Here is a 17,822-nt window from a genome sequence, read left to right as displayed (position 1 = left end):
ATATAAGCTCCACTTTATACCAAACTAACTTTTAGCTTCATAAAAGAGATGGTTTTATGAATAAAAAAATTCTGTCTCTAATTAGTGAAATGGCAGACTGTTGAATTGATTATGAGAACATTTTAATGCATATTTTTTGCCATCTTGGAAATATGGCAAAGTTCATTGAGCAAGCTCTCTGTCTCAGAAAATAGCATAAAATCAGTTTTCAAAGGTTGAAATAATGTTTGTTTCACTCAACTGAAAATGTGTGATTACATATAATTTACTGTATTCAACAAGTCATAACAAAACACATTTGAACAACCAAATATCTCCAACAATGACAATGAGGAAAGCAAAAATACCTTTAGTGTACATTTAAAATAATTAGTTTTGTTCTAGTTGTACTTTTTAGCAGTACAAATGCCAAAATAGTGACCAATCCCGGCATTTTGGATGTCGAAGTTACGACACAGAGGCGTACTGTCCCAATTCTCACATTTTTTGCACGCTGGTAAACTTGCGCACTCGAACATAAGGATGTGCACTTGACTGAATCCACACTTCACAGAGGGGCGTAGGGTGCGCACTGAGCATTGGAACCGTGCCATGTATGAAACGTCATGCATCCCATGTAACCTTGCGGTCAGTTAGCTGCACCTTAACTGTTAAGTCTGAAACACATATATGCTTTATATAAGCACCAAGGTACAACAAGGTAAGAGCCAGTAACGGTAAACTTTCAATATACATGCATAGATATACATCTGCGCTAAAACGTGGCAGGTGTTTGACCTGTAGTCGCTAACGCTTGCTAAAGATTCGGTAGTTTAAAGACTGTCATTCCTTTCACTGACGCTTTAATTCGAACTAGCGTTACAATAATGTTGATGAGAAAAGTTGGAATGAAACGCTTTTTAACATTTTTGAGGATGTTAAACTTAATATTTCAGGAACAACGTCGAAAAGATACACATGGTAACTCAGCATGCTAAAACCGAAAAGTGAATGAAACAGCTGCTCGGCTAACGCTGCTGTAGCTTATAGCTATCTACGTAAATTAAAACAAAAAGTTAAAACTCCTGGGTTAGTGACACATACAAGTCAAAGTGGCTTAAGCTACACATTTTAAGTGAGAATTGGAAGATATTACACAAAGTGGTTTAAGTGTACTTTCTCATTGCTCACAAATAAGGACAAATTGATGCGTTGTGATTGGTGTGTCCTTTTTTGCTTGATTTATTTAATTTTTCTAAATGGTATGGCCTACTTTTTGCCTCAAACAACAACAACAACAAAAACACTTATTAAATACAGGCTCACTTTGCTGCTGGAAGCTTCATTTGTTTTGACCTCCACAGATTTAGTCAACTTTTTGCAGATGAGTTTATTTGAATGAATCTCATTTGTTCAAACGTTATTTCCCAGAAATTGCTCACTTCAGGAGCTCAGAGGTTTGGTTAGTTGTGCATTAACTTCCTGTTTTACCTGCAGATCCACCATGACTTCTCGAGCCGGTCCCAGAGCGTCAGGTACCGACGGCAGTGACTTCCAGCACAGGGAGCGAGTTGCTTCCCACTACCAGATGAGGTCAGGGCAGTCTCTTCAACCCCTCTCCCCCATCTCATTTATTGTACAGTTAACTTGGTTTGTTCCAAGCCATGTATTTTTCTTTTTTGATTCAGTGTTGCCTTGAAGTCTGAAATCCGTAAACTGAACATTGTCCATGTACTGATCTGGGTGCTGATGGCTGCTCAGGTGAGAACAAACATCGGAGGATGCCTTTTTCCTAGCAGGCAGTTTCTCACTGTGTTCTGATGTGTCCAGGTAACTGTAAGCCAGCTGAGTCTGGTGTCTCACAAGGTAGTCGCCTCTCCGTATCAGTGGGAGTACCCCTACCTTCTGAGCATAGTCCCCACTGTCTTCAGCTTCCTGGCATTGCCGCGTAACAACATCAGCTACTTGGTGATCTCCATGATCAGTGCCGGGCTCTTCTGCGTGGCGCCGCTCATCTACGGTGGCATGGAGATGTTCCCCGTGGCTCAGCAGCTGTACCGGCACGGCAAGGCTTACCGCTTCATCTTTGGCTTTTCGGCCGTGTCCGTGATGTACCTCGTCATCATAATTTCTGTGCAGGTGCACGCCTGGCAGATTTACTACAGCAAGAAGCTGCTGGACCAGTGGTTTACCACCACACAGGACAAGAAGAAGAAATAACTTCAGCTCTGCTGGCTGAGACTTTGAGACGCTCTTGTTCAGCATCATTTTCTACATTTTTGACGATTTAATTATGCTTATAAAAATCATTGGACAGTTTGATTACTGCTTTCCCCTCCCTGAATTAGTTTTTATGTCATTTCAATGATAAAAAAAAACTGAGAACAAGTGTTTTTGTTTGAGTCTTGTTATTTTGGGTAAAACTGGATAGAAACACAGGGGAGAAAAATGTTTATTTGCATTTTACATCACCTTGCAGCCATAGAAGATCAATTCTTATTCACTGCAAAATAAAAACCACCATATTTCCCACATCCAGTGACTTGATTCAAATTTGACCAAAACCCACAAACGTTAAGTACAGATAATATTCTAAAGTTTATAATAAAATGACACCGCCACCAATATCACAAACCTGTAAATAAACCACAAACTCCCCACCACCAAAATCCTATACTAATCCTATGCAAATTAAAATTTATTTTTCCATTTTAAATTATGAGAATAAAGTCATATATTGAGGAAAAAAGTCTTTAAGAAAAAAGACTTCATTAGAGTTAACAAGATCTGACTGGACCAGCTTGGCAAGTCTGTAGTTCTTTCTCTGAAATGGGAACAATTGATTCAAAGTCCTGTTACTGACCATTTGATAATAATGTGTTAAAAGATTAAGTTGTTCCTTATTTGTAAAACCAATTCAAAGGAATATAACTTCAATAGCTCTTTTTTTCATGGAAGAGTTCTCAAAATTGCTTAATTCTTCTAATATGACTTTATTCCCTTATTTCTGACTGTTATACTACTACTTATAACTTTATAAATGGTTATTAGCTTGGCTTTAGTTCTCTGCAAAATCCCAACAATCAAAATGTTTAAAAAAAATAAAAATAAATAGGGTCTGTTCTACAAAGTGGGATTAACAATTAGATCACAATCTAACAAATCTTAATCCAAAAAAAAAAAAAAAAACTGGAGCAGGACCTGCTGTAGATATAAAATGGCATGTTGGGGCAAAAAGCAACATGTAGGGGATAGCATTCATTAATCTCCCCACCCACTGTTAGTCCTGTATTGGATTTTAGAGTCGTGGCATGTAAAACGGACTAAAGGAGCAAATTTATAAAATAATTAGGGATGCACCAATTGCAGTTTTCTGGCCGATTACCGATCTTTTAAAAGGCTTAACCTGTTAACTCCGATTTTGGCTGATAGTATTTTTTCTTGTCTGAAGTGTTGCTCAGTATAGCAAGAAAGTTGTTGAGTTGGTAACAATGGGGTCACTATTGTTAATTATAAACTTGCAGACATAACTTGGTGGGCCAGTCTGTCAGTTAAACCTTTCTCACTGGAGAGCAAAAGAGGACAGGCGTTGATTCTTAGACCTTTGCCAAGCTAGATAAGATCTGTAGATAAGATCAGCTTCATATGTAAAAATCGACCGATCATCGATGTTCCAAAATTAAGGAAATTGTCACCGATAAATCGGTGCACCTTTAATAAAAGACTAAAGTTTGGGCTCTAGAACAAAAAATTCAATCTCATACAATGTGTGGCTATAGCTAAGAGCTAAATATGACAAAGGGATCCTGGTTTAGATTTCCAGCAGAAGTTTCACTGCCGTAAATGGAGTCAACGTCTGGACACCCATAGATGAACTTTAGCTAACCCACTTCATAGTACAGACCCCCCCAATAGGTCTACACATTACATAGTAACGAACGCATGGGAGTGTTTCACTGAAACAACAATCATCTGCCTTTTCTGGGCAAATTTCCAATATGATAAAGCTGACTGTCTGACTGACAGTGTTCTGGAGTTTTACTTAAACCTGACCGTACTTTCCCTTCAGGATCTGTCGCACCTGCAAAACACAAGAGAACAAATGGGAGAGTTACTGTCTCAGTCATGAAGAGGACAGGACAATTACAGGATAATTTACTAAGAAAAAGCCACACATTTATCACTGTAAGGGTTCTTTTTTTTATCTGTCCTTAGTATACACAAAGTATTTCTACAAACTACAAAAATAATAAGACAGAATAGCCTTTTCTTTTATTGTAAGAGTGTTTGTGTGGTGTCAATCTGAAAGATTTGGGCTTCCTTTCAGGTGTTTACCTTTTCACCAACCGATCCTTCAGGCACCAGCTGACACGGCAGCTCATTTTCAAAATTCCTCATTCCGGAATCGGCGCCCTTCCTCATCAGCAGCTTCACGGCCTCCACCTGATTTCTGTAATTTTGCAGAGAGCTGACGATGTGCAGAGCCGTGTTTCCGCTGAAAGTCTGACACAAAGAAGAAAATTCTCACCAAGGAACATGAAGAAAATACATCATTTTATGACTGGTATTTGGAGAACTTTATATTCCTTTACTTTATGCTTACCTTTACATTTACAACAGCAAGAGACATTGGCTGTTCAAGAAAAAGGTGAAGCAGCTCAATATTTGCCTCCTCGGCAGCCATGTGAAGGCAAGTCCTTCCACTTTTCAGATCCTTCAGGCATAAAGAAAGTAGATTTAGCTGCTACTAAAATGTTTCTACATCATTACAGTAGAGTGCTGGAATATTTTTGTCCTTTTGACCCCCAAGACAACACAAAGGTTAAAAGAAAGAATAAATGGGTCCTAGTCAAAGTCCCAACAATTACTTTAAATAGTTCAGAACCCTTCAATTCCAAAACAAGAACGCAAAGAAGAGTCAACAGATTTCTCAACAGTGCCATGACGACTCATCAGCAGTCGTGACCTCCGAGTTATCTTTAGACATTAAAATTTAGGTGTGACAAAACAAAACTCATAAATCTGACGGGTCGTGTAACAGCCAACATCTGCAATACTTACTTTTGTCCCGTAGGAGGCGCCCATGTGCATTAAAGTCCTTACGCACTCCACAAACCTGCGCCTCCTGTGCGCCAGCTCTGAGATCATGAATGGACAAGGGTTTTCCAGGTGTCTCACTTCCTTAACGACAGCGTTGTGAGACAAAACCGCGGCGTGAAGTGGAGTTAAACCTTCAAGACACGACAGATTCAGTCATATTTCAGAATACCTCAAAGCCCTAAAAATATACAGTAGATTAATATTCTTACCGTCATAGTTAAACATTTCAACATCTATTGATGGGCCACGCCCTGCCAGGGTTTTACAGATGCTCTGTGGACACGAAGTTTATTAGCATTGTTTTTTTTTACATCAGCAGTCAAAGGTCTTTTATTCACAGAGTTCAGTTAGAAATTAACTAAGAGTTCGTCTCAACGTCACAGAGCTGCTGTGGACGGTTTTGCATTTTCTACTCAAGCCGGGTTTCCTTGTAGCGGCTTGTCAACAGTTACATGCAGATCTAAATCAGGTGTTGCACAAACAGATCTGACGAAAGATAATCTAATGTTACTTTGTTTAGGCTGTTTATAGTCCAGTCATCTGTGGACGGACGTGTCCTCAACACGTTCCAGTCTCGACAACATCTGGAAATCTGATTGAACACCATGAAAACAAGAGGTGAATCCCTCTCGCTCTTCATTTTTAATATTTACAGTTTTAATTATAATTGTTGGCTGATTAATTTGGGATATAAATACGATGCAATAGGGGCCCCATTTCTGTCTGTTAAAGTTGTGAGTTGTTGGTTTTGGTAATTGGTCATTTCTCTTCTTTTTAAATTGATTAAAGAATTAGTTTTGGGATTTTTATTTGTTCCAACAGATATATTTCCCTGCTGAATTAAATACAAGACTGAATGTTCAGTGTTAAATTTCCTAAAATGTGTTACAATCCAGAGTTCATTAACTTGGACTGTTATGCCTGTTTACATGAACTTTGGACTGCAATATCGTGTCACAACCTGAACTGAATGCTTATCTAACTAGCTCAAACATGTGTACACTGCCAAACCTTCACCTAAGGTTTTCTTTTGTTAAATTTATAGTACTATTAAAGCTCTTTCTCATTTAGGTTAAGGAAAAAATAACATTGCATGAAGAGACATCCACCAAAAGAGTTATTTCTACATATTCCCCCAGCCCTGCTGTCATGGTGATAGCCCATGCAGCGTTCAGGTGTCATCAGAGGTAAACGGCTCAGATTTGCATGATGAGACAGCAGCCAAAACAAGCAGGTTTCTGTGTATTGTGCTCTTATTTCCTGATTATTCAGTCCCACAGCCATGGGCTCCATCTTCGCACGAAGGTTCCACTCTGTCTCAGAGCTCTGTCTCTGGCTTGAGCCAAAACATAATTGCAGATGTAGGTGGAGAAAATTCCTTCTGATTGCTACATAAAATCTCCAAGTTTACTTCTGGTACATTTTAACGAGTGGGATTAGTCAAAATCTATTTTTCTTTAAAAAGCAATGCAATTATCAGTTTATTCAATTGATTGAACTACTAAAGAAGAACCGTTTTACCTGAAGGCTGAGATAGTGGCCTTTCTCTGCGCACACATGCAGAGGAGAGCGCCCCCACAGGTCCCTGATGTTGATCTGCGCTCCGTGACTTAGAAGATCAGAAATGATCAGATGTTGATTGGTGGCTACTGCGATCTGGAGAGCCGTCTGAGCAACAAGAACACAACATTATCCCTGCTTCGTTTGATAGGAATATGAATAAATGACGTTGTGACGGCAGCCATACCTGCCCGTTGTGTTCTTTCACGTCCAGGGAGCCATACCTAGCCATTTTCGCAGCGAGTACATAAGAGAGGGCTCGCCTGCCTTGAGCCACCGCTATGTGAAGGAATCTACAATGGAAACAGTTAAGAGTTTACCAAAAGGACATGGGATGACAGACTTTCATCTTTGATAGTAGATTTAAAAAAATGTGTGTTTTCAGCTTCACCTAATTTTCCTTCAATCAACCTTGGATTTAATCTGAAAACATCCTTGAGTTTATGATATTTTTTGTAGCAATGTCATTTTGGCTGCTTCAATTAAAGAATCTGTAAAATTTGAAGGGACGGTCCCACCCACACGGAAGTTAGGTTTGGCATTCCCCAAGGTAGCCGCCAAGGCCCACTGATGCTGTTTGTCATTCTTTCTTGTTTGATTTGTTTTAGGCATGTCTGGAGACAAGTTTAAAGCACCGTGCTCTTGTAAGTGTCAGGTTGATAAGGACTTGGACTAGATCCATATTGTTGTTCCTGGTTATGAATTATGGCAGCTGAAGAAAGCTATTCTAAAAAGCATTTCCTGATTCAACAAATAATTCTCAAGCATAAATGCGATCTTTGAACAGTAACTAATGCTACAACAACATATTTAATACATTCTACAATAAACTTTAGCACAAACCACAGAAAAAGCTTTAGCAAAAGATTGTTATATTAATTTGTTTTGATGATAATTTATACATACGTGTCACCATCCGAGTCCTGCATGCAGAGCTGCTCTGGAGACAGGCCTTCAGCCTTCTTGGCCTCTTGTTGTATCTGCCAGTGAAACAGAGTCATCTTCACTCCAGAGGCTGGGACATCGTGTTCCTGAGCAGGAAGCTGCACAGGCATTTCCTGCAGCCCCATGACGGCATTCTCTGGGAGATTTGGGATGAAGCAGGCGGTGGAGTTCAGGTGGAGAGATGTTGGAGAAGTTGCCATTTGAGGACTCATGTCTGCGGCGATAGGTTCGTATTTGGGAGACTTTAATTTAGGCTCCAAGTTCCATTTCTGCTCCGAATTCCATTTCTGAAAGAAAACCAGACCTAAGTTGTCATAAACTCATAAAAGATTGAGCCTGTGGAAATAGAAAGTATGCAGTCAGAAACACACCCTTTAAATCTGCATAACTATCTGGAGAAATTGTACTCTGTTCCTAGTTCCTTCAGCTGTTCTTCCTCATACATTAGCAACTTAAATGTTTCCTTATAGCTAAAGTAAGATTAGACAGCCGTATAATGAAGTCATGCAACTAACCTGGCGTCTCATTATTAGCAGCTCCTTTACGGTGGTCTTCCTATGCAGATGCTGGAGGGGTGCTTGTGGTTTAGCGTCAAATATCATGCAACCTGAAAAATAATAAATAAGGTATAACAGTTAAACACTGGTTGCAAGAATGAAGATACTTTCATTTTATTTTAAACTTTTATTTAATACTATTTTCCATCATAAGTCGAATAAGACAATATCAGAAAAACAGAGATTCTTTTCAGACACAAAACATCTGGGAAGTGGTCTAATCTTTTTGTTTTCTATATAGAAATTACACAACAAGTTATTAACTATTCATAATTATCAGCACGCTTCCTTTGTACTAATTCTTCCTCTGACCCAATGGTGTTCACCAGGGTTCTACACTTGGATTACTATTATTCTACATTCTTAATGGCTGAAGCTCGAGGAATTAGGACTCCTACTGTTATAATTCAACATGACAGTCATTATATAGGTCCAAAGTTTTGCTTTGCCTTTAAAATGCTCCCATTTGTCACACTGACTGATGTAACTCACTTGACTTTCTATTTGTCATTGTTGTTTCAGTTGGTACCAGGAATGTTTCACTCATGTAAAGCAGAGGTTACTGACCTTTGGTTTTCCTCATATTATACAGCCTTTAACCAAGGTCAGATCTTCTTTTTATTAATTAATGGTTTTGCTAATTAATAGTGGAGACCTAGTTTGACTATGTCTGATTATGTCTCAAATGATTAACCTACAATCAATATGCGACAATTTCTGTATTGAACTTTTACTCCCAAACAGCTTGATTAATAATTACATGAGTTAATCGCTGACATCTCCCTGACCCTTAACAGCCTAACTAGGACCTTTAGCTACTTTGACCAGCTGATCAAAGTAGCTAAAGTAGTGTTGCTCATTGTAATTTTAATGAGCAACACTGGCACACAAGAGAACAGGCTTCTCAAGATGGCATTGATTCTGTCTTTTGATGTGCTTAATATATGTCTAACTGGACAAATTATATGTTTGGTAGGTAAGGCAGTTGTCATGAGCCACTGAAGTTTGCAGTCTCTGTGTTTTGTTATATTTGGTCTGGCAACAAGATCTTATGTCACATGCCTGAACATAGTATTTTTCTTGCTCTTGTTGCTTTACTAACCACTAAACGTTTGATAGATAATACTAACAAATAAAGGAAGTCTAAAGCTCATATTTTTAGAGTAATTACTGACTGCAATCTTTGTGGCAGAAATCTGATAAATATGAAAAGGACGTTACGATGATCTATGAGAACATCCATTACCTCAAGATTTATTACAGATTTTGTATTGTTTTTTTTTTAGACTTGTAGGAGAGACATGTCTGAACTAAAACCATCAAATCAGAAGTACTCATGAGTTGTTTTTTTTAAAGAACTGGAACTTAACTGCTCAACAATAAATTAAGCATTCAGTATTTTTTAACATTCATTATTTTAATTAGACAAATGAAGTACTTAGATGTTTTAGTAGCAGAAATTGACATTTTGATGATTTAAGTCATCAAAATAATGAAATCAAGTTTGCTAAAAAAAAAAGGACTTTACTCTTCTCAGCAACAAGAGTAAGAGTCACTGGATAGATGTGGTTTAATCTACTTAAAATTAAAGAGACTGCAAAATTCATGTTATTAACAGACAACTACTTTTTTTGTACCTAAAATTTTCTGTTTTATGAAAATTTTTAAATGTCTGCCATAATTTTGACTTAATTAAAAACTAAAAGGAAGTCTCCATCTGCATCTATCAGTGTGCTCGGGGGGGCCAAAATAAGCCCTGAGACCATGAATGCATTTTGGACACCTCTGTTGTTAGGGGCATTAGGCAAAACCTATACAAGTTTGCCATTTGCCATGTAAGCACTTTCAAGTTCGGGGAATTTGGTATAAAGAAAAAACACATAACCACCTTAAGCATGAAGCAAAACTATCAGGAAAGTTAAATTTAACTGCAAAAATATACATGTCATTAAGAACATATATGATTATTAGAGGAACATTTATAAAGAATAGAGTATTATATTTAAATATAAATCTGTTAGAGTGAAGAAAAGGGAAAAGCATGACAAAATAAAATAAATTAAATTAAATCTTTAGTGGGATGCTCTGGAAGATGTTACACAATTTTAGCTGAAGGTTTAGCTAAATAAGCTAACAGTTCAGACTTGTTTGTAGTGTTACACATTCAATTTTGACTAATATTGTTAACATAGCTGTTTGATTTCTTTCTTTTTTTTCATTTTATTTCTTGTCAGAAAGAAACTTATAAAGATAATTCCTCATCTGTCTTACTTGAACTGCAGTTTCGCCCATGGTCTCATTTTGTTATCTATCTCAAGGAAACAGAAATTTATGGACTTCTAATTTTAAACACATCAACTTTAAAAATAATAATAGAAGGCATTAAAAGTACATACAAAATACTTATGCCTTCTAACTGTACATTTTATTTTAACATGAAGCTCCTATTTGAGCTTCTAAGAACGCACCTTCAGTGTTGGGGCTGAATTTGAAGGAGGCTGACAGAACCTGACCTGCCATCAAATTAATTCCTCCATGATCTAACATGCTGACAGTTTTATTGATGCCGTCAGAAAAGCAGCGCCTCTTGTTTTCCACTGGTTCCACACCTGGAAGGCAACAACAAACCTGAATGTTAACTCTGAGGCAATAAACACCGGTCCAACGCAAGATTAAAAATGAGGAACAACTGTCACACAACCCCTGGCACACACACCTGGGCCAACTTCCTGGTTGGCAGAAGGATCAAGTAGCTCAGTGGCACATTTAAAGCAAGATAAATCTTGTAAAGTAAAGTCAGTGCTGTAAATGCAGATCCATAAAACTTTATTTACATAAAACAAAGCAATACTTATGAACTTATATGAAACTCCAATAAAAACTGTTCCAAGTATTTCCTGATAGTCAAAAGAGAAGCTCAAGATCATTTCATATGCAAAAAGGCTGAATTGTTTGCACACAAGGTTACTGAAAAGCACACAGATGAAATTACTTTATGGTTAAAGGGTTTTTCTTAAGAAAATTGTTTCTAAACTAAATTAATAATTGTGGTGTATTAGCTTGCAAAGACAGGGCGGTGAACCTACCTGTATGGCTCAATCTCCCTCTGAATCAACAGTGCAGCACAAACAGCCAACTGGTTCAAACATGACAGTGTGAGAAGTGAAGTTTTATTGAGCTGTTGGGACAAACTCCTCCTCCCAGCCAGCCAGTCCTCCTGTAGCAGGGACTTCCCCTCCCACATGCAGGAGGAGCTCATCTGAACTGAACAATAAAACTCTGTTTTTAAGATGTTTGGAGTATGCGGAGATTCAGACATTTTTTGAAGGGTTGAAAATAAAATTTTAATAGAAATAAACATTGCAATTTTGTACAGATTTCTCTTTTACCTCCCTAATTTGTCTTACTTTTGGTATAGGTAACCTAAGTATTGTCTTCCCCTTTTTAAGCAGTGGTAATAAGTAAGTCTAGTTGAGTGACTTACAGAACCCCTGTGTGTTCTTGCATTCACCTTTTTGCCGATTTTTCTGTGGAACAATAATTTGCTGAAAATTTGCATCATGGGAAGCTGAAACCCGAAGAACTGCATATTTTGTCATCCATCTGATGCCAATACTGTACAAGGCCAGTGTTGCTGATATAGATGTTTAATGATTTATGCTTGATATGTTATCAAGTCCCTAATATTTTTTCCTTCAAATTATTTTGTTAAAACTTAGTGACAGTTCTGACAAATGTGCCTGTGTCTAAAAATTACTTAACATGGTAAACTGAAACACAAATATGTGAATTTTTCCTAAATAAAGTGCAATAAAATATATACATTTGAAAGAATGAAGACAAAATCTTTTTGGAGTTGAGAAATTACAATACAAAATTAAAATAAAATCTCTACTTCACTAGTATCGATCCGATGCCAATACCGAATCAGTATTTATTTTACCTATATTTTGGATCAATTCACCCACAATTAGTGATAGATTGTTTCAAATGTTTGTATTAAAGCAAAATAAGGTAGATCTGGTGCTTGAAGTATTAAAATTATAAGCGTTTTAGAGAATTATGTATCAGTGGATAGCCATTTGTGGGCAGCTGTATAGTAACAGGTCTACCACATACAGATCAGCAAAGATCTACGTTCTGAGTGACATGTTTTCTAGTCTTTCCTATTTTGAACAGCAGTTGATGTATCTACTAACTGTGATCGAAGTAAGTTTGGTCAAGTAGCTTATGAATATCGACACACCCGTCATATTTAAACAGGTGTTTTCTTGTCTTTCCCAATTTGAATGTTCAATACAGTGTTGCTGACTGCAGATGTGGATAAGTCAACTAGTGCATGGATATCATGTGTCTTATTTGAACAGTATGTTTGCTTCTCTTTTCCCCTAAAAGCTGTGGGCCGCTGTGTTTTGTTGTCCCAAAAATGAGAAAAAGGGTTTAATTTATGTTTTTTACTACAGCAAGAAAAGAAAGGTGAATTTGTTTGTCACACACACAAAAAACACTTTCAGTTTCTAATATCACAACAAACACCACAAACTCATCATTTAAAAGGACTTCACAGTTTTAATAAATTACAGCGTGAATTTACATTACTTAAAAACACACACACACACACACACACACACACACACACACACACACACACACACACACACACACACACAAAAACAACCCTTTGTTCTGGCACCAAGCAGAAGCACTGGCCCTTCATATAGTCACAGATCTGTACAGATGATGAGCAGAATGGGCAATGTGAATACTGACATGTTCAACTCCTCAAACCTGAACCAAAGCGAAAGGAAGTCAGTCAGCATTGAGTCCAGGTTTTTACAGTAAAATATTTCCTCAAGCGTAGGTTTTTATTCAAATGACTGAATAAATCATCTTCTCACACTATCCTGCTGCTTTGCAGTTCAGATGTGTGGGTAGGGTTTGCATATTGTATGTTTTCACAGCATCTGATCTGAATATTTTCACTTCAAGGTTTCAGACTTGTGAAGCATTTCAGCTGTGAGATTTTATTTGACAGTTTTTGTTGTTTTGGAGTTAATACGAGTTTTATTTCATTTTTTTCCTGAGGTGTCTATCGTAAACGGAGCTTCATCTCTACTAAAAGCCTCAAGTTTATCAAAACTCTTCCTTCCCTTTTGCTGCATACATTTAAACGTGTTGACACGCTGCTCGTACCAGACTAAAGAATTACTTAAAGTGCTCTAAAAAAACTCACTAGTGAACCAGAACAGAAAAAACAGCAAAACACAAAATGTCCAGGGTGAACAGTGACGTGACAATCCAAATTAGACCCCATACTTCAAGAACATTAGTTTTAATTAATTTCCACAATAAATAAGTCTAAAATTCATATTTACACTGTAGAAAAAACCCCTAGCTAAGTTAGTGTTCTTCATGCCAATATGGTCTAATCTGCTACAGATATACAAAGTAGAGTAAAAAACCGTTTTCTTTTCAGAGCTGTCTGGATTCTTTATTCTCCTGGAATGGCTTGGGAGCAAAGAGTGCAAGGAGGAGGAGTGGTGGCCGGGCGTTGGTTTCTGTTGTGCGCCTCTTCTGGGACTACAGGCGACCTGAAATCAGGTTGAGAAATGACAGAACAGGTTTCAGAGTCAACAGGGGATCACGTTTCAGCTTGAACACAGTTGGCTTTGCTTCAATGGGCATTGTTGGGTGATCAAACATTATCTTAGATGGAAAAAAAAAGACAAATGTTGACAAATGATTGACATCTTTTTCCAAATTAATCCTCAAAAATAACCGGCTTAAAGTGTGACTGTGACGCTGGCTCAGTGAAACACAGAACAGCTGATATTATCTGAAATTAAGACAGCTTCCTGCTTTGGAACTGATGTTTGTCATCAGGTTGATCATTTTGAGATTTTTAAAAGTTGTTTTTTAACTAAGAGAAATTTAGACTCGTTCCTTTTTTTCTTAAATAACCCCAAGTAAAATAATTCTTCAATTTAATTAAAAAATACCATTGAGCCAAAAGGGAAACTCATATTATTTAAGCTTCTTTCTGCAGCAGTCTGTATTACAAAGATTCTGAATAAGCCTGACTGAAGACAGTCATGAAGAGTTTGTTCAGAACTGTTCTTTTCTTTTTTTAAAAACCAAACAGATAATTTCTTTTTTTCAACAATTAAATTATTTGTTAAAAAAATGCAATTGACAATTTTTACTCTGTCAAAAGAAATGCTTATTTTTTATGCTTTAGTTTGTTTTCTGTTTTGTTTTTTGTTTTTGTTTTTTGGAAATTTTAAGTAATAGTATATCAAGTGACAATTCTTTTCTTTGTTTCACTACAATTAAGATTTAATTCAAAAGTTTAAAAAAAATCAAATTAAAAGTTACATTTGTATTATTATCTTTGTCTCCACATTATTATGTTGCAGTTGCAAATTCCAACAGACTGACTGACCTGTGAGGTATTTTGCCCCAACCAACATCAGCATGCTGCCAATGATATAGAATCCCAGCGGGATGCTGCTGAAGATACTCGTTCCACCTGTAAGTGAACAGGGAGAACCTGAGTCAATGGTTGCAGATGCAAACACATATTTACATCCTGATTCATTGTTTATTGGAGCAGTTTGTTCCTCAGGGTGGTAGTTATATAGGAACAACTTCAGCTTTTCCTCAAAACAAGAATTAAAGTCCAAAAGCAGGTCTTTAAAGGGATCCACTGATTTTAACAGAGTTAAGGTCGGAGCTGGTTCTGCCTGGTTTCATGTGATGATTTTGGTCTGAGGCCAAAACGGAAACATTGGGAAGTAATTATCTAAGATGTTAGTCCAGATTGCTCTTCCTGTGTGTTCCAACCAGGTGAAATGTTTCATGAGTTAACTAAACACATATTGGCTCATATTAGCAGCAGAGAGGTTAGCTTCAGCCCCTATAGCGTGCACAAACCGTCCTGCATGTTTCTGACAGCTGGAATGAAGGAATAAATTAGTTCAACAGCTTATCTTCAGCAGAAGCACATTAATAACTGACGCATGTTGGAGCAGGGAGCCGTCTCCAACCCGCATGACCAGATCTGGACATGATGATCTAAGCAGATAATTTGGAAATACAGGGAGGGAAGTTTGGTGTGGCAAGTGGAAGCACTGGAACAACATTTGGTTAATTGCATCAAGCTACATGAATTATTGGCTGAAAACATACAAATATTTGCACTCACGGCTCTCAGTCTCCACAGTATGTGTGGTCTCCCAGTTCATGGATCTCTTCACGGCTTCTTTCCACCTCGCATAGCGAAACTCGCTCTCTGCATCCCACAATCACAGCTGCATCAACCTGACCATGTCCAGCCACACAGATGTGGGATTTATCTGATGGTTTGGTTCTTTTTACCTTCCAGTTTGATCTGAGGGTCGAAACGCTCTGACGTGACGGTGCTCAGGTCCTCTGGCTCCAGGCTCCACACCCTCACGCCCTCGGCCGCGCCTGCCGCCATGGCTGCCCCCAGAGCCGTGGTCTCCGGCATGGACGGCTTCACTACCAGCAACACCACATTTACATTCACACAATCATTACACCATCACATTCTATCAAACAGGAAGCATCTTATACAAAAAAAATAAATAAATAAAAAATCACATTTTCTTGTTTTGCCCATTTTGGAGAGTTGGAAAATATAAATTGCTAACAGCATTACTGTTAATTCATTACTAACTAAGAAGATCTTTCTATGGAAAACTATGCATGTACAAATGTTTTCCAAAAGGTTCATAAATTCAGTAAATAAATATTTGAAAACTTTTGATTTGCTAGATTGTTTCTCGTTTCTGTTTTCTACTAAAGAAAAATCTAAGAAATGTTTCATAAATGGATTTATATTTGACTTTTTCATATCACACCCTTACTTTAGCATTTTACATAACAGACCCAAGTTGGTCCAGGTCCATCCAGCGTTGTTTCATGATTTTTAGAACTAACAGGTAAAGGTACGGTCCGAGTCGTTTTAGTTGAGTATTTTGCACTTCATGATGCAGAAGTATTTTAGATAAATATACATTTTTAAAATTGCCATCGGCCAAAATCGGAATCAGCAGGTCAGGCTTTATAAGGACTGATGATCGGCCAGAAAACTGCAATCTACCTGACGGTCTGGATACGTTTTTGGTTCTAATAAATATGGTCACAGTCTTTAAGTTAATTGAAGAAGCAGATTTTATCTTGTCCAATAATCATCTAAACCAGTGTTTCTCAACCTTTTTTGGGCCAGTGCCCCCTAGCCCTTATCCAGGTCCCTCACCGCCCCCCACCAAATAAATTTGTAGGCTACTTTGCACTGATCATTAATTTATCATTAATATTACTATCACTATTATAGATGTTTTGATTTTTATCAAAGCCATGGGAATAGAAATTATATTCACAGGCGTCTACGAAAAATGCAATGAACATTCAAGTTAAAATTGGTAGGCCTAACAGCAGCCAATCAGAGTGGAAAAAATATTCTTATTTTGTGCCATTTTCTAGTTGTTAAATATTCCACAAAATGATCAGATAAAAGATGTTCAACATGCCAGTCTAAACTTTGATCTATTTGCAAACCGACTGAGCTCTGCAGCATTAAAACATGGATAGAACTGTAACTACATTAATCATAGCTCTTCTTCACTTCAGTGTTTGTCAATTTCTGGTGGTGCAGCTCTGTGCTGCCTTCAGGAGAATGGGACATCAGAGTATCATCCATAAAACTTCACCCACATGGCATTTAGTGTGCAATCCAGAGCTTTCAGTGGAAAAACAAAAGTTCCAGGTCCTTTAATGCCATAGAAATATGAGACAAAAACATTGATTATATCTTTATATAGACCTGTCTATTGATTTATAGATTAATAGTTTTACTGGTTCTTAATCAAATCTAATTAAAAACATGAATAAGTGATAAGTTATTTACTGTTATGATCTGTAAGATATATTTATTCTCAGTACTAGATGTGGTCTCAACAAACCCATGGCACTTCAACTATATTATTTTACTTTTTATCTGAAAATAGTGTTATTGATCGAAAGGTCTTGCCATACCAGTTTATTCCTCTGTATTTACTTTAGTTTCTTAGTTTATTCTTGCATTTTGTTCTTCATTCATTTCCATTTAGTTTCCTTTGATTAGTAATTATCCTCTCTTGGTTTATTGCTATGTCCACTTTAGTTTCTTTCCTGTTGCTAGATTTATTTTATCGTTTATTGCCGCTCACCACTAGTAATCTTCACTCATCACCTGCTGCGCCGCTTAATCGTGATGTGTTTCACATCATGTGTTGATTTTTCACTGTTCAGCGTCGGATTCTCTGTATTTATGCCATAATTCACATCTAGTTCGTCGCTTCGTTTTATGTCCCGCTTCTCCTGTTTCAGAGTTTTGCACAATGTGCGCATCGTTTTTTTTAAGCCCCTAAGGTGCAGGGCGGTCGGGAAGCGTATCGAAGGGGAAAAGGCAGACTGACATAAACCTTGTTGAAACAACGGAAACAATTTCTGCTTTCTGATTATTGAAATTTAAAAGTGCTGTGTTGTTCCATCACCCCAGTTTCATACCGGACCAGTTACAGCTCCGGTGTTATCGCTATAAAATGAACGCTCTCTATCGTGGTATCACTATGGAGGGATTTCTTTATTTAAATGGGTTCATTTTTCAGAGGGATA

At 37.4% G+C, this 17,822-nt stretch overlaps 3 protein-coding genes across 8 annotated transcripts in view; 1 reads left to right on the top strand and 2 right to left on the bottom strand.

Moving 5' to 3' along the window:
- The first annotated feature begins 590 nt into the window (after positions 1 to 590).
- Positions 591 to 2,365, top strand: jagn1b (jagunal homolog 1b). 2 transcript variants are annotated; one of them, XM_007541355.2, is made up of 5 exons: positions 591 to 700; positions 1,477 to 1,572; positions 1,668 to 1,740; positions 1,810 to 2,044; positions 2,119 to 2,365. In XM_007541355.2, the coding sequence occupies exons 2-5, from the start codon at positions 1,484 to 1,486 to the stop codon at positions 2,268 to 2,270; spliced, it is 549 nt and encodes a 182-aa protein (XP_007541417.1). In that variant the 5' UTR covers positions 591 to 700; positions 1,477 to 1,483; the 3' UTR covers positions 2,271 to 2,365. The 2 variants fall into 2 exon arrangements, with proteins under 2 accessions (XP_007541417.1, XP_007541415.1); XM_007541353.2 differs by having other exon boundaries at positions 1,810 to 2,365.
- On the bottom strand, positions 2,350 to 12,296 carry nfkbiz (nuclear factor of kappa light polypeptide gene enhancer in B-cells inhibitor, zeta). 2 transcript variants are annotated; one of them, XM_007541356.2, is made up of 12 exons: positions 11,228 to 12,296; positions 10,858 to 10,943; positions 10,610 to 10,750; positions 8,100 to 8,191; positions 7,546 to 7,871; positions 6,827 to 6,932; positions 6,601 to 6,747; positions 5,289 to 5,352; positions 5,041 to 5,210; positions 4,583 to 4,693; positions 4,315 to 4,482; positions 2,350 to 4,060 (listed from the first exon to the last, which is right to left on the bottom strand). In XM_007541356.2, the coding sequence occupies exons 1-12, from the start codon at positions 11,500 to 11,502 to the stop codon at positions 4,022 to 4,024; spliced, it is 1,725 nt and encodes a 574-aa protein (XP_007541418.2). In that variant the 5' UTR covers positions 11,503 to 12,296; the 3' UTR covers positions 2,350 to 4,021. The 2 variants fall into 2 exon arrangements, with proteins under 2 accessions (XP_007541418.2, XP_007541419.1); XM_007541357.2 differs by lacking the exon at positions 10,858 to 10,943 and having other exon boundaries at positions 11,228 to 11,301.
- Positions 12,297 to 13,457: 1,161 nt separating this feature from the next.
- The window catches only part of LOC103130063 (glycerol kinase), a 25,407-nt gene continuing 21,042 nt past the window's right edge, over positions 13,458 to 17,822 (bottom strand). For 2 of the 4 annotated variants that reach the window (XM_007541358.2, XM_007541359.2), the window contains 4 exons: positions 15,519 to 15,662; positions 15,346 to 15,432; positions 14,584 to 14,670; positions 13,458 to 13,732 (listed from right to left, as the gene is read on the bottom strand). In XM_007541358.2, coding sequence (XP_007541420.1) covers positions 13,722 to 13,732; positions 14,584 to 14,670; positions 15,346 to 15,432; positions 15,519 to 15,662 — 329 coding nt within the window. In that variant the 3' untranslated portion in view covers positions 13,458 to 13,721. Of the gene's footprint in view, positions 13,733 to 14,583; positions 14,671 to 15,345; positions 15,433 to 15,518; positions 15,663 to 17,822 lie in introns of those variants that run through there. The other 2 variants (XM_016665639.1, XM_016665640.1) reach the window with 2 other exon arrangements.

This window comes from Poecilia formosa, unplaced genomic scaffold, assembly GCF_000485575.1.
Source record: "Poecilia formosa unplaced genomic scaffold, Poecilia_formosa-5.1.2 Scaffold603, whole genome shotgun sequence".
Lineage (NCBI taxonomy): Eukaryota > Metazoa > Chordata > Actinopteri > Cyprinodontiformes > Poeciliidae > Poecilia > Poecilia formosa.
This window is presented reverse-complemented; position numbering and strand designations above follow the sequence as displayed.